This window comes from Sander vitreus, unplaced genomic scaffold (genome assembly GCF_031162955.1).
Source record: "Sander vitreus isolate 19-12246 unplaced genomic scaffold, sanVit1 ctg311_0, whole genome shotgun sequence".
NCBI lineage: Eukaryota > Metazoa > Chordata > Actinopteri > Perciformes > Percidae > Sander > Sander vitreus.
In genome coordinates, this window is record NW_027595461.1 from 33,698 (window position 1) to 59,501 (window position 25,804).

Genomic DNA, 25,804 nt, shown 5'->3' on the forward strand with positions numbered 1-25,804 from the left:
AATACACATAGTAAAAATAGACGCAAGAATGTGAAAGTCAACCAAAGTTTGGATTCTTGGTTTTATTGAAGCCAGGGGTCTGATAAACATTTTCCTTATCTTTGTCGGCGTAAGAAGCGAGAATCCACATTGCAGCTTAAAGGCTACAGAATTGTGTTAAAGTCATACAATCAACTTCTGAATTAATTCAGGACACACAAATGCAGCCAGCCATGTGCTTACAATGTCTTGATATCCTGAATACAAAAGGACTGGAAGCAGAAGCTCAAAGTCTCATATAGATGTAGACAATATAGTCAATAGTGGTTGAAGGCAATTCAGTTAGGATGTGAAGAGGCAGTTGCTTTCAACTGACGTTTGATTACAAAAGTTACAACTGTTCATTATTCAATCTTGGGAGCAACATCCAACATTTACAAAAAGCGAATGCAACTTTGAAAACAAGCAGCATGAGAGCACTTCATTCCACTCAGCTAAATGCCAAATTTAACAATTGTGACCATGTTTGATGAAGAAATATCAGTGTGGTGGTCCGTCAGATTAGGGTGGCGTTTCAAAATTCTTTTAAACAGAAAGTGTCTATGGGCAAAGCCATATTTGACAACACAAACAAAACGTGCCTAATTAGGATGTAAACATAAACAAGGGGAAGTTTCATGGGCAAAAAGGTCAAACCTGAAAATGAATGGACATTTATTTGGTTTATCTACTTCAAGACGTCCCAAAAAAACATCCCTAGCAAAAGGTGTAATGACGTGTAGAGGATTGATTTAATTTACAATATCACCAGCAGAAAGTGGTTATTCCATAGTTAACCACCAGGGGCACCTTCCATAACTTAAGCAGCAAATGCAGATAAATAATGCAGTTTTACTGTTGAGATTAACTTCTAGGTTCATTACTAAATCTTCTAACAAAGGCAAGGCAAAAAGAAAAAAAAATATGCATTCTGTATCGGTAACTGTAGCAACAGGGAATTGATACAAGTGTCCAAGGAAAAGTGCTTATTTCAACATGTGGCGATACTACTGGCTGTTCTTAAATTGTGCTTCATCCACTTCGGCAACAGACCCTCAGGTGCACATTCCACCCAGTCACAAAAAAAGGAAAAGATAAGGAGAACTGAAAAGATCTTCATTTTGATCTAAAGTAAATCCAGAACAGTTGTGTAGCATCATTTTGATAACAAATCAAAGCATGCATAACGTAGACTGTACACCATTATGGTCTTGTGGTTATTCCCTTACAGAGCAAATTTAAAGTTAAACCCTAATTGCATTAAATGTGTAGACCAATTTAGAGAATTTACCATTATCAACTGTACATATGTATGGTATTTTTCTTCCTTTGAATCATAAAACCCCAGAAATGGTTGAGTGGAGTAAGGCATTTCTACCATTAGGGTGTTATTCACAACAAAGAGTTCATAGGAAGGTCTGAAGTTTGGAATGCGAGGGCTCCATGCAAGAGTGGGACACAACATGACCACTGGTTAATCTTATGGATGATTCTCAACTATAAAAGCAGAAAAGAGTGACTAATATGCATCTTTGGTTCCATATCCCAATTCACTCCAGTTGTCCTTTTTTGCTATTAAATAGCTAATAGCTGCTCTTGTCACACCTGTCATTACTTCTGTGAAAGCTACTGATGTACACTATCCATAAGATTAAGTAGGGCCTTGCATACAGACTTAATGATAATGTACACTTAATTTTGATTAAATTATGGTGTCATGAAACCATAATTATTATTACAGATTTGATATGGTACAGTTTAATGGTTTTAATTTATATAAAAAAGAAGAAGAAAAAAAGATAACTTACATAACACAATTAAGCAACCCCTTAAGGACACACAAATTAATTAGGAGCATTCCTGTAAAGGCAGGGTGCCCAGTGTGAAACTGTTAGCTGTACATTGAAGGCAAAGGCTTATTTTAAATGGGCACTGAAAGAGACTGAACAAAAAGACCTGACAGGACAAACAGGTTTTACTACAGGGCTGTGTTTCTACAGCTACTTCATGTAGAAACTGGGAATGTTTGAACCGACATGTGAAGTACAGTGTGAATAAAACATGTGAAATCAAAAAAAGGACAGTGCTGTGAAACACAATATCTCATTTTGTTCAAACCACAGCAAATCATTGTGTGTCTTTTGGCTGCAAAGTGAGTGGTTTCCACCACAGTAAGTGTTCTTCTGGGGGGACCCAAAAGTATCATCATGTGGTTTCCTCTTATATCAGCAGCCTAGTTTGAAGGAAGGCATTCAATCTATTGCTCTATTAAACACCATTAACTAGGCCACAGAAATGTTATTTCTCAAAAATAACAGACCACAGGCTTGTTGTACATTAACAAAAATGTAAAAGCAAAATAAATTATATGGATGATAAGAAATGGACAAAAACCTTTTAACCGATGGTGCTACAGTGCATTTCCTCTTATGTAGACAAGCACCTCTACTATGACACAAACGGCTAACTGTGCGAGGCACTTAGGAGTTATAGTAGGAAAGATGCTGCCCAACCCCATCCCCAAATATACACACCTGTAGTTAAAGAAGCAGTTCCATTGCAACCTTTAAGCCTATCAATTCCCAACCAACTTCATCTATTCTAAGAAGCTATTTTCAGAATTTGGACAGAATTGCATTTTATACTAAATCAAAGTTAACCTGAATAGATTTGTTTTAGTATTTATATTTACAGAATCATTTGAGATGAAAAGGGCAAATGATATGATATCAGCTTTCGGGACGTATTAGTGTCATGACGTCAGTGGCTATTTAACATGTTATGTGATTACAGATGAATGTTTCCTTTAACCGATAAATGGGGCACAAAATAAAATAAAAAGAAGCTTTGTATAAATACATCAGTATCATATCTAACTTTACATACTACATATGTTTGCAAGTATTTTAATTACGCTTTTCAATGAATATATTTAAGGTTTAAATACCTTTCCAATCGCAACCAAATTCCTTCCACAAGATAAGCTGAACCAGAGTGTGTTTTACCCCAGAAACTGGGGGGCCTGCAGCCCAGCGCATCAGGCTGGCTGACAGGGAGTGTGCACACATTTCCATAATCTGACATCCCTCACAAAATAACATTTACAGTGGAGGAGAGGACAGAAATAAAGCCAAGCCTTCAGCACTCCTTTATCATCTCATTAACACCCCAATCTCTCTTACCATCTCACCAGAACACCAAAATATCTGATAGCATCTGAAACTCATTTTGGTGAAACCACTGTGTGTGCTGACTGATATTGACATTGGGAATTTGGTCAATTTTTTTACGCTCACATGTACATGTATATTTCCAGAGTATTAACGCAGTGGACGGTGCAGCCGTTTTTGTTGCCTTCACGCTTCGTTTTCAGTCGGCGGCGGTATGTTGTTAGCTGAAACCATGGAGTCTTGTTTACGAGTCATCCGGTCCAACTCCGCCTGGACATCATTCAAACCCGGCTTCTGCCCTTGGAAAACACAGGAGACAAAGTCCAAAAGTAATCTCCTGTAGCTTCTGTCTGTGTGTATTCAGAAATAGCGGTTTTCTACAGCCAGCAAGCGGATGGAACAGGGTTGGATGTGGTTGCGGTCCCATGCTGGAGCTCGGCGGCTCGCTGCCACAGTTAACACACACATGCAAAACTAATCATCAGACAAGGGGAACATGCACTCATGCAGTATCCTTTCAGCTGGGTCTCAGAGAGATGTTAACGCTGCTCAGCGCTGGAACAAAAAGTACATGTCAGTGGTCCCAGACAGAGAGATGAGTTATGCAATGTTTCCATCCATTTTTCACTGGGTACATTCAGCCATTTCACATCTGACTTTGTTATATTTACCTGATATAACAAAGTAAAAAAAAGGCTGGAGCTGAACATAAGAACGGTTGACATGCAAAACAGCTGAGGTTACTCAAGCAAAATAAGAGGAAAATAAATTAGTTAGTAGAGCAAGAAAGCAGTGGGATATGACATGGAGTGAGTGACATTAGTTTCATGGTGGCACTTATGTTTGGAGATTTGGTGCATCTTGTCTCGACTTATGTGTGCATGGAGCCCATGCTCTGGGATAGATCTACATTCAAAGGATCCCGTGAACAATAACTGTGATTTATAACTGCTTCGAAAAAAGAAAACTGCTAACCTGTAAGGAAGAAGGGTTGAAAATAGAGAGGCTGTTGTCTAAGATCAAAGGTGAGAGCGCTAGATGAGAGATTGTACCTGTTTTCTTGGCGGACCCTTGCACTCCAGCTCCAACTGCTCCACTTCCTGGGCTCCCTGGGCTCCCTGGGGCTCCAGTCTTTTTACTCAACAGACTGTTGAAGAAGTTAGCCAGCACTCCCTCATTGGCAGCCCCCGCTGAAGGAGAAACATGACATGACTCCAGATTAGCAGTCTGGGATATCTTCAGTTACTTAAATATCTTTTGTTCCTGCCACATATAATCACCTTTTTGCTAAATAAGCCTACATCGTGTTCTTGTAAAGTCAATGACAAAAGCGCACAACCCTAAAACCACAGGTTTGTCTCAGAGGGCTTTACAATCTGTTCATCATATGACACTATTTTAGGATCCATGACTTGAATAAGGACAAACTCCACAAAATGTCTTTTATCAGGAAAATGTGTTTGATAAAGTTGCTATAAACACAGAACTTTCCTTTTTGAGATATGATTTGCTTTGATACAGAGTAAAATACAGAGTAATTTTAACTCCACTAACTACATCACAATTCAAAACAACAAATAGGCGAGGGGTCAACAGACCTCTATTAAATCCAGTTAAACCCACTCTAGTGGAATGCACTAGCCCCCCCCCCGACTGCACTTAAGGAAGGAGAAAAAGTCTGTATTTCTGCTTAGGGATGGCCAGCTCAGGAGTTGCGCAGGAATATGTTATGTGAATTATTTTTGGTTTTTACCTCTTGGGGGCAGTGTGTTCACATTACAAACGAAAGATCAAAAATGAATGAAAAGACTGCGATCAAAACTGTTTTATTGCGGGATCAAACATTGGTTTCAATAAATATGGATAATTAAAGAGAGAATAGAAAGGACTGTGCCAAGCCACTGTGACAAATTAGGGAGCTCTGGAGTGCAAAGGATGATTCTCAATAATCAGGTATGAAAATAAACAAGCATTCATAGAGCTCCTACCTTTCATGTTAGGGTCAGGCTTTTTGACAGCAGTCATTGGTGAGCCGCTGGTCACGTTGGGTTGGCCGGCGCGACCCGCGGGCCTGGGAGACCCTGAGGCTGTCCGTCCTGGAGACTCCTGCAACACAGAAACCAGGGCAAGACTGTGGTCAATAACAAATAGCTTGGTTGGTCTATCCAGGAGAAAAAAAGGATACATTGCAAAGAAAAAGGAAAACATAAATCCATTACAAAAGAGTCCACATTTGAGGACAGTGTTAAGACACTTACTGTTGCTCCTCTTGTTGGCGTGGCTGGCTGCTTTGCTAACAAAGACTAGAGGAAAAAAAAAAAAGGTACACGGTGAATGGCTTAATTCAGTGGTTTACAATTCCAACAATAGGTTCCTATGCACACTCAAATGGAAAGTATTGGGCAAAAATCTATTCATTTTCGATTTTCTAAAATTATAAATAATTCTAATTACAAACATACACTTACACCATTTATCTAATTTTGGAAAAAAATGCACAGTGTATGCAAGTTAAAAGAAGACTTCAGCTTCTGTACAGACTTTTATTTAGAAGTCCATAAATAGAGGGGCGGTCAGTGCAGATAAAAGTAAAGCGAATTTGGCAGAAAGAAACATCAACAAACACTGAATAATTCTCTAACTCGCAAAACTAAGGCATCAGTTGAGTGTTTTTTTATTTTTATTTTAAGATTGCCCTCCTACAAAATAGGAAGTGAAGGCAATGTTATTAGTCATGGGGAAGTTTCAGATGTCCACCAGCACATGAGTACTGTATACTCATTTGTTTAAAAAGGTGCAGTAGGTAAGAGTTATAAAACTAACGTTCTGTCATATTTGCTGAAACTGACCCTGTGTTCCAGTAGAACTACATGAAGCAGGTCATTAAAAAAATAAATCTGGCTCCTCTGGTACCACCTACAGCCTGTAGTGCGATTTGCAAAAATCCACCGCTCCCTGTTCAGATGTACCAATCAGGGCCGGGGGTGGGGGGCTGTCTAACTGCGTGTCAATCACTGCTCATGCACACGCATTCATTCTCCCTTGTGGGGGGAGGGGCTTAGGAGACCGTTTTGGGCTTTAGCGGAAAGGGGGGAGGGACTGAGAAGTTGTCGATGTTCATATTTTTGGGCTAAGTCCTGGATCTTCACAATCCTACCTACAGCACCTTTAATAGTGAAATGCCAGTTCAGAATCACCACTAACATCTAAAATAGGACTGGTTCTTGGGTCAGCTGTTCACTAAATTAGAGCCAAGTTTGTTTGTGTTTATTTTCTTTGAAATGTTTGTAACATGGATGTAAGATATCCTCCTTACAACTTCATTTTCTTATGCTACCAATAACACTCACACCATTACAACTTCCATATCATGTCATCCAGTTTGATCTGTGGATGTTTATTTTAATTTTCAAAGCTTGCCTTTAAAATCAACATATTGCATTTTCAGACACACTGTCAATCTCTGCGGCTAGTGACAAAAAAATCATGAAATATGCTAGAAAGACTGACACGTACCTGTTGCTTCATCAGGAATACCTGCTCATCCTCTGCATTTATCTCTTTGTCATGAACCAGCTGTGAAGAAGAGTGAAAGAGAAAGCATGTGGTTATTTAATTGGCACTTTGGGTTGTGATGTCGTCCTCTAAAGTTTACATTTTCTCAGTATTTGCATTGCCTTACCTTTCGTACTGGGGGCTTTGTGATAAAATCTTCAAATGGATCTTCGGGTCTGACTGTTGTTAAGTTTTCATGCAAAATCCCAATTTTCTTCTCATTATCCCATCCAGATGGACTGAAAGGAAGGAAGACTAATTACAGTTGGTGCAATGATGTAAAAACTGCTGTAGATCATTATGTAGAGTACTTCCTTGGAATAAAAATGAGAATTTGTTTTTAGTATGTCACTGACAACAAAAACAAAAGGAGAGATGGCAGTTGGCAACAATATTACCTAAATGTTTCAATTATGAAACATGATACACTAAATAAACTATCTTCGCTTACATGAACACTGCATCCTTCTCCACCACTAAAGCCGGTGTGGTGAACTGGAACTCGTACATCTTATGCACTAAATATTTGTAAAGCAGATCCAGGTTCTTCTCCTCTTTGACTGACGTGTAGATCAGGCCAGCTCCATCTGTTTAATTCTGTTAAGGCAGCAATTGTTGGGGTAATGACATGGATGGTGGATTAATGATTAATTGATTGATTAATTGATTATAATCAATAATATATCATGGGCCATATAAACAACATTTCTGCTTGAACAGTCAATGTTAGAAATGACCATTGTGACAGAACTACAAACAATTATTTATTAAAAGGATACACTGTAAGCAAAATTGCCTGATGTGGGACTGGATGAAATCAAAGTGCTCCTCTCTGTAGTCATGCTCCTTTTCTAGTACGCCAACTGCGTCACACTGAAGGATAAAACATTGAGGGATGGAAAGAGATTACATATATTTAACGACACAGACATTAAAAAGGTTACACTGCTCTTTGCATTTTAAGACTATGTTCTACAATGACAGTGTATTCTGTTGTGATTCTAGATTGTATTCCTAAAAAGTATGTCAATCCACACAGAGACGCAGGTGTGATGCACAAATCAATATGCCCCCCCCCCCAGGAATTTTATGTTCCAAGTATTGTTGTTTTTAAGCACAGAGTAAACAATTCACAATTTTCTAGTCACAGCTAGCATGTGAAGCTCTGCTGATGGCTGCACTGTGTTTCTCAGCAAGAGTCTTTGCCTGGGAGGGTAAAAGTATAATGGCAGCTTTTTATTGGAGGATACTGGCTCAAAGCATAACATCAAAAAGCATACATGAAAGTTCATAGGGTCTGAGTCCAAATGTGCTCATCATGGAGGCAATTAAAAAAAAAAAAAAAAACATCAGAGGAAAACAGCAGTGAGTACGGCTGTCAATGTGTTAAAGGAGGCTTTCTGTGCCTGTTTATTGCAGGCAACTCAGCCAAGTAGAGAGGGGTTCCTAAAGACTAGAAGGGCTGTGGCTGCAAAAGTAGAGCCGAGGGTGTAAGTAGAGTGTAGAGAAGCTATGGACCACAGCCGTAGGTGGCCGGAGTGAGCTTCTAGAAACCATTCAGCAACTAAGGAGAGAGCGGCAGGACATTACTTAGGGGGTGTACCAAGGGATCTTAAGATAAGTGTCCCTACACTTTTCTGTGGATACTGTTGAAGTACGAGAACTTTGAGGAACTGCTAAACCCTTGGACACACCCTAGTCTAAACAGAAGGCAAGTATAATTTCAAAAAACAAAAATGGTGGAGGCTGCATGTGTAATTTATGGGAAGTTGCACTTTTTAAGTAGTGAGAAAGGTTAACCAATTAAAGTACCTCTGAAAATCTTTGATAGATTGGTAAAACCACTTATAGAAAGACTTTTTGGGCTGTAGGAATTATTTACCTTCGTGCAAACTATTAGCACTGGAATGCCCAGGTTGTGTGTGAGTGTGTTGTCCCCAAGTGGTAACACAACGGCCTCGTCTTCCCCTGCTGTTGGGGCCCGTCTCTGTGGGGAGGATGGGGTGGCATCCTCCGGTTCTGTGTACTCTTGGAACGCTTTCACCACTAGTGGAAAGACAAAAGGGAGCAAAAACATAGGAAGACAGGCCATTAGTGAAAATAATAACAAGTTTTCAATGTCTTTATCTGCCAAACCCTTTCTCTTTCGTTAATAGACAAATGCTTTTTCACCTTGTTTTCCAGTTGACCCCTATTTTACAATAAATCGCAAAAAAAACATGTGTAGCTTCATAAGAAAATGTTCTGGCAAAGTGTGTATATTGAAAGAAGATCGCATCATGTAGTAGGCAAAAACAAAACATTTAACCAAGAGTGCCATGCACACTTAAGTAAACCTGCATCTCTGCTCCTCTTGTCAAATGTTTTCTTTACCCAACTGACATTCAATTAGTTTGCACTTTAGAATGTTCTCTCTCTCAGCATTATGACCCATACTAACATGCATTAAATAGCGGTGTAGCGATAAGATAACACAGAATGGCAGGATACAATGGACAAATTAGGTTTACAAAAAGTTGTAAATGCGTCAGACATTAGCAACAAATTTAGCAAATTTGCTGAGCCTTTCTTAACTTTGCTCTATGTTGTCTGTGATAAACACTCAACAACACTCAAAAAAACACAACATGAGCTGAAAAACCTTAAAGCTCCTTCTTGTGGCCTCCACTTAGTATCTCTGTAGCCCCAAAATGTCATTTTATTTTTTAAGGGTGCACATCATCTTTGGTGGAAGCTTTGGTGAAGTTACCGAACCAGTCACCTCTGCAACACCCTGATGCAGAACTATAAACCTGGTTTTGCAGCAGAGTTTTAGTCGTTGTGCGCAGCCTCAAACTATGTCTCTGAGATTAGGTGTGGGGGGGGATAGCAGGTCTGTCCGAACAACAACCCTCAACAATCTATCCAGCTACAAATCCACACTCTGTTCTTTAAGGGGACTTGAACCAGAGACCCTCCGGTACCCGACCCAACTCCCTACAGATTGAGCTACTGCCGCCACCACTAGGTGCTGTGTAGTTTAGTATCACTGGATGAAATTTCTACTGTTGCATGGTAGGCCTCGGGTGAAAGGTAGAAAAAGATAAATACATGGCATCCTTCACTTTACTGTTGTGCTGTCCCAGCTGTCCAGACATTTACCATACTGTGGTATGAGGTGGAGGTAGTAGTGGTGTGGGGGTTATATGCAGTAAAGCTTTGGCCTACTTCCTCAGGAGCTTTGGAAATGCAGCTGGGAAAAGCCAACAAAACCAGATTGACTTGTCACTTTTACTTTCAAACATGGGATTTAGTATATGCAGCAAAGGCTGGTGTTACAAGCAATCTAAATGGCACAGGATTAAACAAATCCAGTGCATTCGCACAAATAGATGGGATACGTACACTAGGAATTTAACATGCTAACTTTACGCCATCCAAAAGGATTCTAAATGAAAATCTGACCTTTTATCTCATGCTTAAGTTTATATACAGATGACAACAGATTTAAACTCAATTTGACAAAAAATTGAATGACTGCTAAAAAGAAGCCAGACTTTCATCTAATCCTTTCCAGTGCAGATACAATAAACTACAAAGGGGGTCTGATGGGCCTCAACATAGCACACAAGGAGTTTTAGAAAGAAAAAAAAACATAAAATAGGAGTAGCTATTAGAAAAAGAAAACATCACTCAAACATTATTTTCACTGCCGTCCATTCATTAGGGTGCCCTGTCTCCACCACAACGGTGTCTGAGGAAGTGGAGCAATGGATTATGCTAAAATAATGACTTGAGGTACTTGGAATGTTTTGATACTTTGTTTCTGCCATGAAAACTTCCATCTTTGTGAGATAAAACCTACAGGGGTGAGTATTTGATGCTAAAAGGGTATGATGGGTAAAGTATCACTTTAAAAACACAAAGTGAAAGAAACAAAGACAGACTTTGTACTCACAAACAAAGGTGGGGTCAAAATACATATGGTATCAAGGACTGCTCAGCCTTAAATAAATTAAATATACTGTACTTTAAGTACTGAAACAGTACCTAAAAGATGATTTTAAAAAGCATGTATATGACTGCATTAATAAGGAGATCCTTACAAAGTGTATTGATTTCATGAAATCATTATCAGTAAAGTTTAGCTACGAATAAAAAGTGTTGTTTCTGGCCAACTAAATGTCTAATAACCAAATTTAGTCTAACTGGCTATTATAAGACAAGCCCACATTTTAACAGTCTTAAACTGTTAACTAGTTAATGCTGTTGGCTCATGACTAAAACATTTTACAGCTGTCAGAATACTTGTTTCCTTTAATTAAAAAGTAAAAACAGACCGAGAGTGAAAACAAAATAAACAAGATGTTTGCCTACACAGCATTCCCAAATACTTATGCTACGCTACGCTAAAAGAAAAGTCCCTGTCTCGTCACTACCACAGAAGTCAGTCACGGAGTGAAATATTTCTCATTTCAACGTGTGGTCCAGGCAGCGATAGGTTGATCCTGTAATTAAACATGAGACGACTCCAGCAGCCAGCCTACTTCAGTTACAGCACAGCAGGACTCTGAACATCCGGCCCACTGACTGAATTCAGACCCACTCAGTTTATGTCCCTTCCTCTCCCTGACGTTGCTGTTGGAGGGGAGGGAACCATGATGCAAGACGCCTGCAAGACTCCCTGGACAAAAGCCACTCACACCCACTTCCAGTCTGTCTGTCTGTCTGTCTGTCACTCACACACACACACAAATATGTAATCTGACTGTCTCACCAATCTGCTATGGACATCACAACTCACATGCAAGATACTTTTTGTGGATGACATGCCACAGCTAAACTGGAAATCTGACCATGTCAGTGGGTGTGGTTAAAGGGTTTGGCGAAAGAGATCAAGTAGGAGGAACCCAAGAGAAATCTGACAAACAGATTGAAAGTTGAGCCTAAAATAATAATACCAAAGCAAAGTGTGAAGACTTTAAGAAAAAATACTTTTATGTTATAATGTATAAATTCCAGGCAGTATTTCCTTTTGTACTGCATTGTAACTATGCATATTTGATACAGCTACGTGAAGTTAAAGCAAGTTGAAAATGTGGACCTATTAGGAGTCATTATACCCACTTAAAAGGGTTTTAATTAAACTGTGTTTTAGTCATAACTTCTTATGACAGATTCCCTTTTTTAAGTTTACCAACAGAGTGTTACCACTTGTCACTGTATTAGCATGTTATATGTTGAGAACATTTTTATACCTGTTCTGTCAAATTCATCTGAAATCATTAAACAATTTGACTTCACTGTGATAAGTCATTTCAGTCTCAGAGAGCAGCAAGCAATCTTAGACAGACAATAACTTTCTGTAAAACCCAGCAGACTGAACTAACTTACACAAGCATTTCTCCAAACACAAAAGACCTGTTCATAAGCGAGAGATGATCAGTTCTAAAATTAACAGGAGAACAACATCTGAGTGCATCACACTCATTGATCTGCAGAACTCGCCTCCAGCCAGAACGCACAGCTGAGGATCATGGGCCTCTCTTGACGATGACCTAGAAACAGCCATGACAATGTGTAATGTTATACAGTGCTTGCCTCCATGCTAGGCAGCGACCAATCTCTTTTTTTTCCTTATAGCCAGTCAGCTATGAGGCTCTTATTATGCAAGACTCTCATTGCTTCTACCCTAGGATGCTTCAGGCACCTTTTCGGGAGTGCCTTTTCCTTTAATCCCTCTTCTGACATATACAGTTCAACTAAATGTATTCATGTCATATTTGCATTTATGTTTTAGATTTTTGCATGTCGAGACATAAAATCAACACCTTATATCTTAACCAACGGTCTGCTTTAACGTAACAAAAACCCGTTTGGATTTGGACACTAGTCGCTGCCATTCAAATATAATTCAATCTTCAGTCCTTTTATCTCCATGTTAGGTTGGCCATATGCTCCACCAAGGAACGGGCTACCTACATGATAAAAGATGTACATATTCTAAATTTGGGGTACTATTGGAAAGTAAAACAAAAAGCTAAACTTTCAAAATCAAAGCCTTGTTGATGTTTCATTTCAATACCATCCACAATGCAAGTCACATATAGGTAGATCAAGTCAAAGATTACTTACTCTTCTGCTCCATTTCTCTCATGTCCTCCGGAGGGATCTTGAGCTTGTCCACATGGTCACGTAGCACACTGGCCCACTTCTGCAGTGACTCCATAATGGTCCAGGGCCGTGACATATCTGCAACAAATACAGCTAGACAGTCAGGTAGTGACTGAGCTGAAACAGCAAACTTAAGTAGGCCTTTGTGGTATAGGTCTCCATCCAGGATCCACACATTACAGCGAGTTAGATCTGCAAAGGAAAAATAAAATACTAGTTTAATATTTTATTTTGTAAAGGCTACTGCTGTACAGCAACCACGAGTAAAGCTACAGCAGGTAAACTCACCATCTCTGTCCTCATCATGGACATTTAGGTACAGATACTCCAGTCCCCTCCCTCTCTTGTTGTGATCAGCTCCTTGAAGTTTGGACATAAGTGCAGTTTTTCCTGATCCATCCTCACCTGTAAGATATCTTATTCATTAGCTTGCATATAATATTATTCATTATACGTAGCAGTTATAATATTGTTTGACACATGATGTACTAAGAAATCATCACTTCAACTTCCAGCCTATACAAGAACCTAGACTTCACAATATTTCCACCTCAAATGTAATGACTACACTCGTGTTCCCATGACTGTCAGAGGCTGCAGTGTCTCACACAAATCTTTCTGGTCAATAGAAATAGGCTATTTCTCACATTTAGGAAGCCCAACCCAAATAAGTACGCCCCGGCCCCCCACCCAAGAAGACCTCTCTGTATTTTTTATGTTTATTATGCTCCATTTTAAGAGTGTGGGAAGAAACACAGCTGAAAGTGCAGGCTGTTTAGAAAGTCAGAAATGTTTTAATTTGCTATAATTAGCTTATGTGAGTTCAGTGCAGTTTGCGGGCCCTCCACTCCCTTCAGGGTTGACCGTCAAACACACACCAAACAGCGCAGAAACATAGACTTTCACACATGTAGAATAAGTAATACTTACCAAATATCAGGATATTTTTTCCTGATGGCAACTTTGAACTCGATCTAGTTGAAACTTCACTCAATATTGAGGTCCTACAAGAAACAACAAGACAGATATTGAGAATAACACAGAGATGACCTATAGCCGTTAGATTGACAGTCAAGTAGCACATTGACAGCTCCCTAATATAAAAACATATGTTGCTACCACATAACATAACCTAACTATTGTTACTGCACAGACAATCGCAAATGTGTTCATGTGTAGAAGGGGAGGTAATAACAAATAAATACAAATGGTGGGGCTAAAGGGACTCGGACAGAGAGGGTGGGTAGAAAAGTGAGTAGGCCAGTTTGAACAGGTGAGATTTGAGGTGGGATTTGAATGTTGTTATGCTGTCAGACTGTCAAATGTGTGGAGGCAGGGAGTTCCAGAGCCTGGGAGCAGTGCAGCTGAAAGCCCTTGCACCCATGTAACGTTCAAGAAGAGTATTCCACTCTTTCAGTTAGCCCAGTGATGTGTCCACGACAACACAAAGAAAAGCAGGAAATGATAAGTCATTTCCACTGACCGGTACGTTAACGTTAGATATAGCTAGCCAAGTAACTAACGTTAGGGAACTGAAACAATAAAACTTGACAAGTTGAAGCCTCATAACAGTTCGCCCTTATGATAAGCGGGGTTTTTTTCGGCATACTTGTTGTAACGTTATACGTTACTACATTAAGGAGCTAGCTAACGTTAGTATTTAGATGTTGCCTTGACATGAACTGTCAAAGCCCTGGACACTATGAATGGCTCTCTCAAACTTGCCTCGTCAATTCAACATAATACCTTGTATTAGTAAAACTCGCTAACATGGACAATCTTGGCTAACTAGCTACAATGTAACGTTAGCTAATCAGCAGTATCCCACTTTGCTGACGTTAGCTGAGCTGCTAACACAAGTAACGTTAGCACACTGACCGCCCAGCTTCGGTTAATGCTAATGTTACTGCTAGCCGGGCCGGTGTCTGGTTGTGAGCCCCTGTCAGTGACAAAGCAGAACCACAACGAGTGTGCTTTTTCTAAAAAAAAGGGCGCTGTCAGACATGAAGTCGTAAAAAGAATCACAGAACTTGCCAAAGGTTTTGTCCTTCTTCCTCTTCGTTGTTATTGTCGCCTGCCCCAGCTGCGCCCGGGAGCTGTTTCTCCAGAACGGGAGCCATCTTCTCTTTCTACAACCACAAAGGCAAGGCCCTGCTGCTGCTTGGGCACAACTAGCACCGCCCTCATCCGAGTAGTCAAGGGTACGTTGCATTCATTGACTGCTACGCCGCGCCGGAACCCTGGGTGCACCTCTGTATCTGTCGATCAGTAAAGTTGTTAAACAGTGATATTTATCGTCTTCATAATTATTCGAAGGTAAGTAAAACTGTATTCGTACAAAATGTGATAATAATGTATTAATAAAGATGATTTCACACAAGTAGACTATTCTGTGTGGCTTAAATCTTCAAACGTGGATTCAAGCCCTTCTGGACGCGTGCCAATACTGATGTCATAGCAGGGTTTTTTTTTCCAGCTGATGATGAGAATACAACCAGTGTACATTGGAATTCTGAAAAAAGGGAACTACTTTAACTCTCAAAACAATTACTCAATTAGGCTGAAAGCCAAGGATGTAATATTATACTATGAAAACAAAAAACAGACAGTACACAGGATTGTAAATTTAGCCTATTAATTCCACTAGAAAAATTTCACATCCACAAAGCTAAATTCTCAAAGTCTTGGCCGGCATTTCAACCAATTGAATTCAGGAAATATTTTGAGTCTATCTAAATTATAAATAACGTGAAATGTGTTAATATAGTTGATATGCTAAAGGATTTTTTTTAGAGTAATGTAATGGTATTGCCTACCTGTTTATTATTATTTATTGACATATATTTTTTTATTTTGACTACCGTTGTTTTTATTTATTTAATTATTCATTTTTCTTGATATATTACTGTAATAAATGTATCTTATGTCCTGATAATATAAGAATGTATCGCCTTATTGGGACAATTGGCTGGGCAGGGCTGTTTTGATATCGTCTATGAGTATAATGTCAGATTGTTTCAAGTTGTTTGTGTGAATTTATACAATAAAGTTAATGGAGAAAAAAAAAATAATGACGAGAATGCTGTGTGATAGCAAGAATTGACTTGTGTATTGCGTGCTCTAGTGTGGCTTTAAAGTCTGTCAATTTCAGCCAATTAATTAAGGTATCATTATGAGCTTTCTTAAAGCACATTTGTACTTTCTCTACTAGTCTTCACCACATGCAAGAAAAGGCAAGACAGTGGGCTTTGAGGGGGTCTCATGGCTGTCCAGCAGTCTTATAAACACATACCATGATGGTATCCATGGATACATTTGAACACAATGTCACTGATTCAAGAACTACTTTTGTCAAAGGATGTTGGTTTGTAAAATGACACTTTCATGGTGCCAAGAATAATAAGAAGAGTATCAAATTCAAACACAGTTTGAAATGTTTATTGTCCCAGTATGGCAGATTGTTAGATGGTTGATAACTTTTAGTCAAAAGGGTTGCAAGGACAAAAACTGAGTGTGCCAACCAGCTCAGCTCTAGTGCCACCATCAATCCAAAGGTTAAGTCCTATTTTAGAGTATAGCCTTAAGTCACCTCAGGCCTTTAACTCGGAACCTGGTCACGTTATCAATAAACAGCTTCTTCTACAGCATTCCTTGGATTAAGATGGGTCTAAGAAATATAAATTGAACCAATTAATTTGGAAGCCATCATAAATTGTGTCATAACTCAAGCCCAATCTTCACCAACCTTCAGCATCCCCAAATAAGGCTTTGTGGCATATCAATTTCCATTCATATTATTTCCCAAGGTCTCCTGTAGAGGGTGCTTTTCACGTGTCTCTGAAATTGAATGGGTAGAAATCATAACCAAACCATTTATTGCACCTCTCCTCCCTTTCCTGCAAAGGCTGGTATTTTACACATTTGAACTCTCATCATATTTATGAAGCATACCTATAACTTCACTTTAGTTTTGTTTTATGACATTTATTTTCTCTCTCTCTTGAATTGTGACAGATCAAATTATATAAAGAATTAAATGCAGAAATCTTTTATTTAACCATTGGAAGACTGAATCTTCTACTACCAGTGGAGTTGATGTGTTGGTGTTATCATATTTTGATTTTTAATGAACTTCTAGTGCACCTCGTGTTTTGCCTATAACCATGCTCTTGTTGCCACTGCTGACTTTTTTAGTTGGTGAACTACTATGCCTTTCAATGAATAAAGCCCAGACCATCGCAAAAGCACGCAACACAGTTATCAACTAACTTGTCTTGTAAAATGAATTAAAAAAAAGGGCTCTAATGAGGAGCACAATGACTTTCAACAACTTTCACCATTATATTTTATAGGTGTTGTTTTTGTGTTTGTTGCACCCTAGAAGTATGCTCAAAATCATCCATTTCAGGCCACACTTAGGCCATTTCATAAATGTTGATAGTTTTGGTGATAACAGTGTATACATGATCTCTATTGAATGACTTTAGGAAATTGGCTGTAAGTTCTGAAGTAAAAATCAAATTTAAAGCTCAAAAAATGTTTAGATGAAATCAATCAATTATTGTTGTTATTAACCTGTCCAAAGCCTCTACACAATCCCAGCAGTTTTTCACATTCCTGCACACACTGAGCTATTGGTTTGTATTGTGTTGTAGCATCCAACTCCTGTTTCTTTTTTTCTCTACTTCTTCAGTGTTTGGGGGGGGTGTTCCAAGGCCTCCACATATGTCTGTGAGTCCTCTGTCTATGTGGAGCAGTGTGGTTGGCTGGGATGGTGGTTATACTCTTGGGAATGCATTCCAGAGCTTTTGCATCATGTGAAACTCAGCCTTTGCTGCCCTCTTGTCACTATTTAGCTCTGCTGCCAGCAGGGAAAACAAACTAGGTGGCTCATATTTTCTTGTTTTCTTTAACAGATAGAAACTAGTGGCATCTGGAAAGCTGATAAAATAAGATAGCAGAGTGCTATATGCTATAAAGACCTAGGTCTAGCAAGATCAACTAAATAACAGACATTTGCTTATTTCTATAGTACTGTCACTTTCAATTTTGTTTGTCTTACACTCTTGTCTGATTTTTTGTTTGTGGTGACGTACGCTGTATGAATCAGGAATATTTAATGTGCATAACAGAGAGTCATACACAATTTTAATGGCTATCTCACAAATGCTCAATGTAACAATGTATATTTAATTGTAATTTAATTGTAAAAATGTAATTTTTACATCTAAAATGTTTACTGTGTGTCATTATTATGCACAACAAGGTTTCATTGATGCTGTGTTGTGCCGAGCTCTTGTAACAGGAGAGGGAGCTATCTCCTCAATAATGGTTGTTTGGTATTAATTCTATAAAACATGAGTGATACATTTATTTCATTTTTTTCTGAGTTTAAGATCTGTTGTGTTAAATGAACGCATATAATAACATAAAACATAATTCAAAAAATATATTTTTAAATGTATATTTGTTATATGCACTGAGACACATTTCTTGCATTAATGCCACCTGCGTTTATACTATACTGGTATGTCAAGTAGCCACTATTCTTTAAAATGTCCTTACAAATCACCCTTGACTAGGCCTAAACCAGGACTAAAAATTGGCTGCTTTCCTAAGCACTTTTCTGATTAAATACCAGGTTGGTGAGCTTTGAGTGATGTAATCAGATCGTCAGTCCCATTGCTATGTGATTGGTAATGCCTTTTTTTCCCAGTTTCACTGAGAGAAACCGTTAAGAAAAACGTGTTTGTGTGAACTGTCGGCGAAAGAGCCAATCTCATCTTTTTTTCAAGACTCTCCCAGTGGCAACAAGTGGACTGCTGCAGTAAGAGATATGAGCTAGGCTTCATACAACATAAAGATTAAGTCTTCAACTTGATATAGTTAATATATACTATACCTGATAGTGATCAATGGTTATCAGATACCTCAATGTAGCAGTGTGTCAGTGGCATACTGTGGGTCAAATTGTTGAAGTAGACAATCTGTTCACCTGGCAGAGTCAGTTGTTGAATTTCATTAAGTCTCACCCTGGACCAACCTTGTCCCATTAACACATGGAAGGCAAATAGCAAAGAAGCCCAATGCATCAGAACACTTTGCAACGGAGTGAACGTTTGTCCTCTTTATATCCCTAACAAGAACAGCAATCTTATTTTCATTTACTGTAAAGCCAGTCATGGGGTTGCACATAAATAACAGCCTGTTCCTGTATATATTTATGATGTCACAGGATTAAGACATTGATACTAACATTGATGCCCATATATCAACAGTTTACCACAGCTCAAGAATAATTCACATTTTGTATCATTCCATTTAGCCTACTTTTAAACCCCAAAATTGCTTTGTAATTTACATATTTTAAACGTGGTATGTTCTTTTCATGATGGACTATGTATGCAAGTAGGGATGAGCATGCATGTAACAACAGAAGAAGAAAAACATCAAGGAGCACTGTGTGTGTGTGTGTGTGTGTGTGTGTGTGTGTGTGTGTGTGTGTGTGTGTGTGTTTGCTGCACAAGTGGTTTTACTGACATAATGCCTCCTATTTATATTAATACTCCTGCGAACTGAGGACTGTGGCATTATTCTTTGGCAAAGCAAAAGCAGAGGAGAAATGGACATTTTACAAAGTGAAATTAGTGGCAGTCCGCTCATAATAATCACATGTGTAAATGTCTGCAGATGTATTTACACAACTGAGAAATAGTCCATGTACTGAAGAGGGTGTGTGCGGGAGAGGAGGGGTTAAAGATTGGGAGGGTATAGATTGCAGACAGAGCAGTAGTGGGGTAGGCTGGATTGTGATAGCGACAGATGTCTAGAAAACTGTGAGGGGGCAACACAGTCCCACACTGCACCTCGGAGAGCAGGGCGGAATCTGCAGCTGTCACTCCAAAGGTTTATCTCCATTATCACATCGAGCCGGAGCCTGGAAAAGAAGCCTAAGTGATCACTCTCTAGAAATACAGGTCGGTCTCATCTAAGCATTGTTTTATTTGTTTAATGTTTTATTTTTCAGTTGCAACGTGTGTAGGATATATGTTCTGTGGGTTAAAAGAAAGAAAAGAAGTGAGGTAGAAAGAAAGATGCCTATGAGGAGCTGCAGCTTAACCATTGTTCTCGCTCTCTGCCTTTCTCCTATTATGGAAATGTGTACATTTCAAGGCTGACACAATAAAGGCAGGATTTATTCTCTCCCGTCCCCAGTGGTCGAATTTGATTCCGTGCGTCTTCTCAGGCAGCAGCGCTGGGTTTCTTTTTTTTCTTTCTTTTTTTCTTTTTAAGTAGGCCAGGCTGTTAAAAAAAACTTGTGGGATAAAGAAAAGCACAAAAAAAAGTTATGAAGTTGTGGTGCTTATTAGGTATTAACGCGTTATTGTGATGGATTTCGTTTTCTTTTTGCATGTCTCTGTGAGTACGACATTTTCAAATGCTTGTGAACAAAACGGGCAGAGCAGCTGAGAGAAGCAGCGGTGGGCGGGTTGAAATGGGGGATGGAGACCCCTTTACAGCCTTTATCAATCAAGTATTCGTGGCCAGTGTAGGCTATAGTGTAATTCCCCTGTATAGTAGCCCATATCCTACACTATTGTACAGATTTGCTCAGTGTTTGTTGCCTATTTAGCCTAATCCATTACTTCTGTCAGTTAGATCTGCTGGTGAGGAATCCCCATCCTTTGTTACCGGTCGGCACATGCATGCTGCCCTACCGTTGTGTCTTCTTTATCTTTCTAAATGTAAACCTTTGTGTCTACTGTACATTTGATTTTCGTATTTACTCGAAAATTGGCTTGAAATAATGTCCACAATGATTCGATCTCAAAATAGCTTGCCAGGGTTTCCCTCAAACTGTTCATTTTTGCTTTGTCTGATGAAGGCCGGAGACACCAGATGATTTGGCGAAAAATAGGCAAATAAGAAATCAATCACATAAAAATTGCAATAATAATAAATTTCAAAAATAATTCATAATGAATAATTTTTACCACCGGGCTGCTCATTTTACTGTAAATTGTGTAACGGATGTGCAGTTTATATCCCATTATGGTGTATGGCGCATTCTGTCTTGATTGCTCCATTGCAGCACTATGGACAGTTCCCAGATTGGTCGTACCCTTATTCTGCCCTGCATGGTAAAAGTCCCACTTGTGCTATTAATTAATGGTATTTGATAGAAAAAAGCATCCATCAAACCAAAATAGGCTAATCAAATTATCAGACTGTTGCATTTAAAATTAATGTAATTATAAACATGTAATTTCTATTCTAAATAACCATATGGTGCTTTGTCATATTCAAACAGGTTGATTTTCTCCGGGTCAGCTAAAACACAATCAGTAAGATAAAGTTGAACTTCCAGTTCTCTATTCTGATAGGAAGTTACATTCTGTTGCAATCACAAACTCTTCCTTAACAGCCACAACAGTGTTCCCCATTAACATGTTTGCTCTTTTCATAGAATGTGTCAGTTTTGTGTTTACACTAATCTGCAGTTCACACGGAAAATCCACTTATAATTAATTCATATCTTGTAAGTGAATGTAACGGCAGGCTCTGAATTGCAATTCTGAACTAAAGTTTGTAGCTTGTCATGCTGAAAGAAGAATAGTTGTGCATCTACATCATAGTTGTGCATTTCAGAGTTGTGGGCTCATTTGGCACTGAGCCTGACCCAACATTCCTGAAAGGGTAGAGAGTCTGTGGAATTGTCTGATCTCAGCAAGGTTCCCATGCATTTACATTTGTTTTCTAGCCAAACTATGTTTGGCAAAGAGCAGTTTCCAATTTAACTTTAGTTTTAGTTCACTTCTAGACAAAAGACTTCTCTCCATTCTCCTTTCTGACACAACACAGTTTTACATTTGAAGAAACCGAGTCGAACCGAAAGTCGAACCCAAGCTGCATTTTAGAACGTATGACAAAATACATTATTAGTGTTCACATTTGGTGTATACATTTTAAATACCTAAAATAAGTAGCCTACCTCAGTAAAGTAGGATCACCTTTGTGCTTGGGTGGCATATTTGTAGCACTGTTGCCTCACAACATGAAGATCCTGCATTTGAACCCAGCCAGCTGGGTCCTTTTGGAACAATGTTTTAGCTCTCATATTAAACTACACCTTCATCTACTTATTTCTATAGGAGACACCATGGGAGGCAAACTGAGCAAGAAGAGGAAGGGATATGATGTGAGCGATCCCAAAGAGACAAAGGATGAGACCACAGCGACGGCTGCTGGTGCAGATGAGTCTGCTAAAGTGGAGGCTGGATCCCCACCCACAGAAGCTGCTGTGACAGCTGAGACAGGCAATGTGGTAAATGAAGCTGATGGGTCAGCTGCGGCAGCGGTAACTGAAGCAGTAGTAAAAGCTCCAGAGGAGCCCAAATCCGCACCTCCAGAGGAACCAGATCCTGCTGCTCCAGAAGAGGCAGCTCCAGTAGAGGAACCAGCTTTAGCAGCAGAGAAGGCAGCTCCAGTAGCACAAGAACCAGCTGCAGCAGTAAAGGAACTAGCTCCAGTAGAGGAACCAGCTTTAGCAGCAGAGAAGGCAGCTCCAGTAGCACAAGAACCAGCTGCAGCAGTAAAGGAACTAGCTCCAGTAGAGGAACCAGCTGTAGCAGCAGAGAAGGCATCTCCAGTAGCACAAGAACCAGCTGCAGCAGTAAAGGAACTAGCTCCAGTAGAGGAACCAGCTGTAGCAGCAGAGAAGGCATCTCCAGTAGCACAAGAACCAGCTGCAGCAGTAAAGGAACCACCTCCAGTGGAGGAACCAGCTGCAGCAGTAGAAGAACCAGCTGCAGCAGTAGAGGAACCAGCTCCAGTAGCTCAAGAACCAGCTGTAGCAGCAGAGAATGTAGCTCCAGTCGCTCAAGAACCAGCTGCAGACGTACAAGAACCAGCTGCAGCAGTAGAAGAACCAGCTGCAGCAGTAGAGAATGTAGCTCCAGTCGCTCAAGAACCAGCTGCAGACGTACAAGAGCCAGCTGTAGCAATAGAAAAACCAGCTGCAGCAGTAGAAGAACCAGTTGCAACTGTAGAAGAACCAGCTGCAGCTGTAGAAGAACCAGCTGCAGCTGTAGAAGAACCAGCTCCAGCAGCAGTGGAGTCAGACCCAGTAGTAGAGGAGCAAGCTCCAGTAGAGCTTCCAGAGGCTAAAGCAGCAGCAGAGGAACCTTCTGCTCTGGCATCAGAAGAACCTATGCTAAGTGAGGTTAAGTCTACAGCTGCACCTGAAGAGCCCCCTGTAGAAGAACCTGCTGCAGCTGTAGAATCTGTGCCAGAGGTTGTTCCCATCAGCGCAGAGGAAGCATCCAAGGACCAAGTGCCAGAGCCCATCCCAGAGACTGTTTCTGAGCCAGAAGCCACTGTGGAGGAGACAGTGGTTCTTGCTGCTGTCCCTGGACCCGAGCCATTGGCTGAGCCAGCTGCAGAGCCAGTGCTGGAGCAAGCCCCAGAACCAGAACAAACCCCCAAGCCAGAGCAAGCAGCAGAGCTTGAAGCAGAGCCAGAGAAAGCACCAGAGCCAGAGTCAGTGGAAGCACCCGAGCCACAACCTGAACCAGAGCAAGCACCAGAGCCAAAACCAGAGCAAACACTAGAGCCAGAGCCTAAGGAAATGGCTGATGCAGTGGAATCTGCAGCAGACAAACCAGTAGAAGAAGTTGAGCCTGAACCAATTGTAGCCACACCTGACATTACTGAACTTGAAACTGCGAAAGCAGAAGCACCTAAGTTGTTGGAGACCGCAGCAGAGGATGTCCCCACTGAACCTCAGCCTGTAGAAGAGGAATCTGTTGCAGCAAAAGCCTACAGCACTGAGGCGACAATTGAGCCAGAAGCACCAGAATCTGTCCCTGAGATTGTCATCTCAGAGTCTGTCTCTGCCAGTGAAATTACTGCTGAGTCTGAAGAGGCAGCTGAAGCTTCTGTGGAAGAGGTGCCTTGCCCAGAGCCTGAGGTAGAAAGCAAGATGGAAAATGGAGATATAGAGAGCCCTTCTGGTACAGAGGATGTGGCAGAAGTAGATGCACTTCCAACTGTAAATGGAGATTGCACAAATGCTGCTGCCATACAGACAGAGGAATGTGTTAATGGTAATGAAAAGCCAGAGGAGGTGCCAATCAAGGAGCAGAGTGACTTTGAACTAAAAAAGGAGCTGAACCTGAGCGAGGATGTCCAGGAAGTTCCCGATGCAGTCCCCGAAATGCCAGATGGTCTCAGCACTGAGGTCACCCAAGCAGTCTGAAAAGGAAGCCATCTTTAAAAATCAATGTGAATTCAGATTAAACCTCCGAGGGTGCGAGAAAGCTATCAAGGTATCACAAACACAGCTAGGCTTTCTGGAATGCTGTAACACCGCAATGTCTATAGTGGTAACTCAGGCAAAATTATGTTTTCCTTTGAGTAACCAAAAATGAAATGCAACTACTTGGATAGAGAGAGAGAGAGACAGACAGACAGAGAGAGAGAGGGAGAGAGAGAGAGAGAGAGAGAGAGAGAGAGAGAGAGAGAGAGAGAGAGAGAGGGAGAGGGAGAGATCGAATTGCAGAGAGAAGACTTAACTTTGGAATTGAAGGATGAGTGCAGACAGACAGTGAAACTGGACAGCAGGGCAAAAATACTGGACAGTAAATGTAAATGAATGTAAATGAATGGAATGAATAAATCTGTGTGTGAGCCCGATAATTATTACAAAGTGGTTTATTGGAACAGCATTCATTATTAGTATATTATCTGATTTGGAATGTCATATAGCCTTTCTATTCCTATATGCAGAGACATGGCATAAATGTTTTGGCCTTTTATAATAATAGTACCTGTGAGGATTGTTCATTTTAAATTGATTGTTCGGAATAGAGAATAAAAAGAGATTGTTATAGCCTGCACTGATCTTCTTTTCTTTCCATGCATTCTCTCGGCATCAAGTGTGTTACAATTGTCTGAGGCACTGGGTTATTAGTAAGATTTAGTTTACTTTACTCTAAGCTTTGGATTTGTCTTTCTTATTAATGAATCAGTAAATCCTTGCTCCTTTCGAACCATCAAATCCAAGCAATACGTTTTTTTTGTTACTGTAGTTGCAAAAGAAGCAGAGCAACATTATTTAGGCTCTATTAAAACCACTTGTTGACATCCACTGCCACTACAGCTCATATTAGTAGTGGGTCAGAGTTTGACTGATCATAGATATCTACAGAGAGCAATGTCCTTTAGGTGACTGGCCACATTACACATGTTTTGGATAGTGGAACATGGCTGCCGGTTGTATGCATGGATGTATGCAGGCAGCTTGTCATGATTGCGCAAACAAAGGATTTCACCATACCCAGAGAAATCAGTCTAATCTCCCCCTTACCTCTTTCTCATTCACATCACCATGCCTACAGCTGAGGCCAAAGCAGCACACCCTGCCAACATTTCACAGATCCATACCGGCAAGGGGAACTAAATGGGGGAGGGGCAGGAATTCTTGCAGGAGGCAGAGAAAAGGAAGAGGGGGCAGGGGGGGGTTTGGGGGAGGGTGTTCTGGGATGAAAGCAAGTGCTATGATGCTGTACAGAGGACAATAAGATAGATAGATACTCTCTCTTCTGGTTACACACATTTTCAGACTATTTCACAGCTTGAAATTAGACAAGCAATAAGGATGAGTATAAGTTGATGGTAATTAGTTGGGATAAACATGTTTTGACACCTACCTGATGCCTTGTTGTAGAATGCTGCCACGCCTTCTGCTCACACTAATGTCAGAGACTAAAGGGTCTTTGTCATACAGGTGCTAATGCACATACATTAACAAGAGGGAGTAAAATGATATTTGTGTTTTCTGTGCATGTGTGTGTGTGTGTGTGTGTGTACATATATGGAGAGTAGACGAGGTGGATGTATGGGGTGGA

The 25,804-nt window shown here is 40.1% G+C and overlaps 2 protein-coding genes across 3 annotated transcripts; one reads left to right on the top strand and one right to left on the bottom strand.

Annotated features, from left to right (window-relative positions):
* Positions 1-2,895: 2,895 nt before the first annotated feature.
* dync1li2 (dynein, cytoplasmic 1, light intermediate chain 2) lies at positions 2,896-15,067 on the bottom strand. 2 transcript variants are annotated; one of them, XM_078244834.1, is made up of 13 exons: positions 14,931-15,067; positions 13,827-13,900; positions 13,185-13,301; positions 12,858-13,088; positions 8,626-8,789; positions 7,523-7,616; positions 7,195-7,330; positions 6,871-6,982; positions 6,705-6,764; positions 5,447-5,491; positions 5,177-5,294; positions 4,241-4,378; positions 2,896-3,487 (listed from the first exon to the last, which is right to left on the bottom strand). In XM_078244834.1, exons 1-13 carry the CDS (start codon positions 15,014-15,016, stop codon positions 3,375-3,377), a joined length of 1,488 nt encoding a protein of 495 aa, XP_078100960.1. In that variant the 5' UTR covers positions 15,017-15,067; the 3' UTR covers positions 2,896-3,374. The 2 variants fall into 2 exon arrangements, with proteins under 2 accessions (XP_078100960.1, XP_078100961.1); XM_078244835.1 differs by having other exon boundaries at positions 3,377-3,482.
* Positions 15,068-19,681: 4,614 nt separating this feature from the next.
* LOC144513662 (uncharacterized) lies at positions 19,682-24,465 on the top strand. The gene is made up of 2 exons (XM_078244838.1): positions 19,682-19,873; positions 22,049-24,465. Exon 2 carries the CDS (start codon positions 22,057-22,059, stop codon positions 24,151-24,153), a length of 2,097 nt encoding a protein of 698 aa, XP_078100964.1. The 5' UTR covers positions 19,682-19,873; positions 22,049-22,056; the 3' UTR covers positions 24,154-24,465.
* The last annotated feature ends 1,339 nt before the right edge of the window (positions 24,466-25,804 follow it).

Excerpts from the sequence above, each read along its gene's own strand:
- LOC144513662 (XM_078244838.1), top strand. The coding sequence starts at position 22,057 with ATGGGAGGCAAACTGAGCAAGAAGAGGAAGGGATATGATGTGAGCGAT.
- dync1li2 (XM_078244834.1), bottom strand. The coding sequence starts at position 15,016 with ATGGCTCCCGTTCTGGAGAAACAGCTCCCGGGCGCAGCTGGGGCAGGC. Across the intron at positions 5,295-5,446 it reads CGCCAACAAGAGGAGCAACA|GAGTCTCCAGGACGGACAGC; the intron begins GTAAGTGTCTTA and ends TCTGTGTTGCAG. Across the intron at positions 3,488-4,240 it reads AGGGTCCGCCAAGAAAACAG|GGCAGAAGCCGGGTTTGAAT; the intron begins GTACAATCTCTC and ends GTGTTTTCCAAG.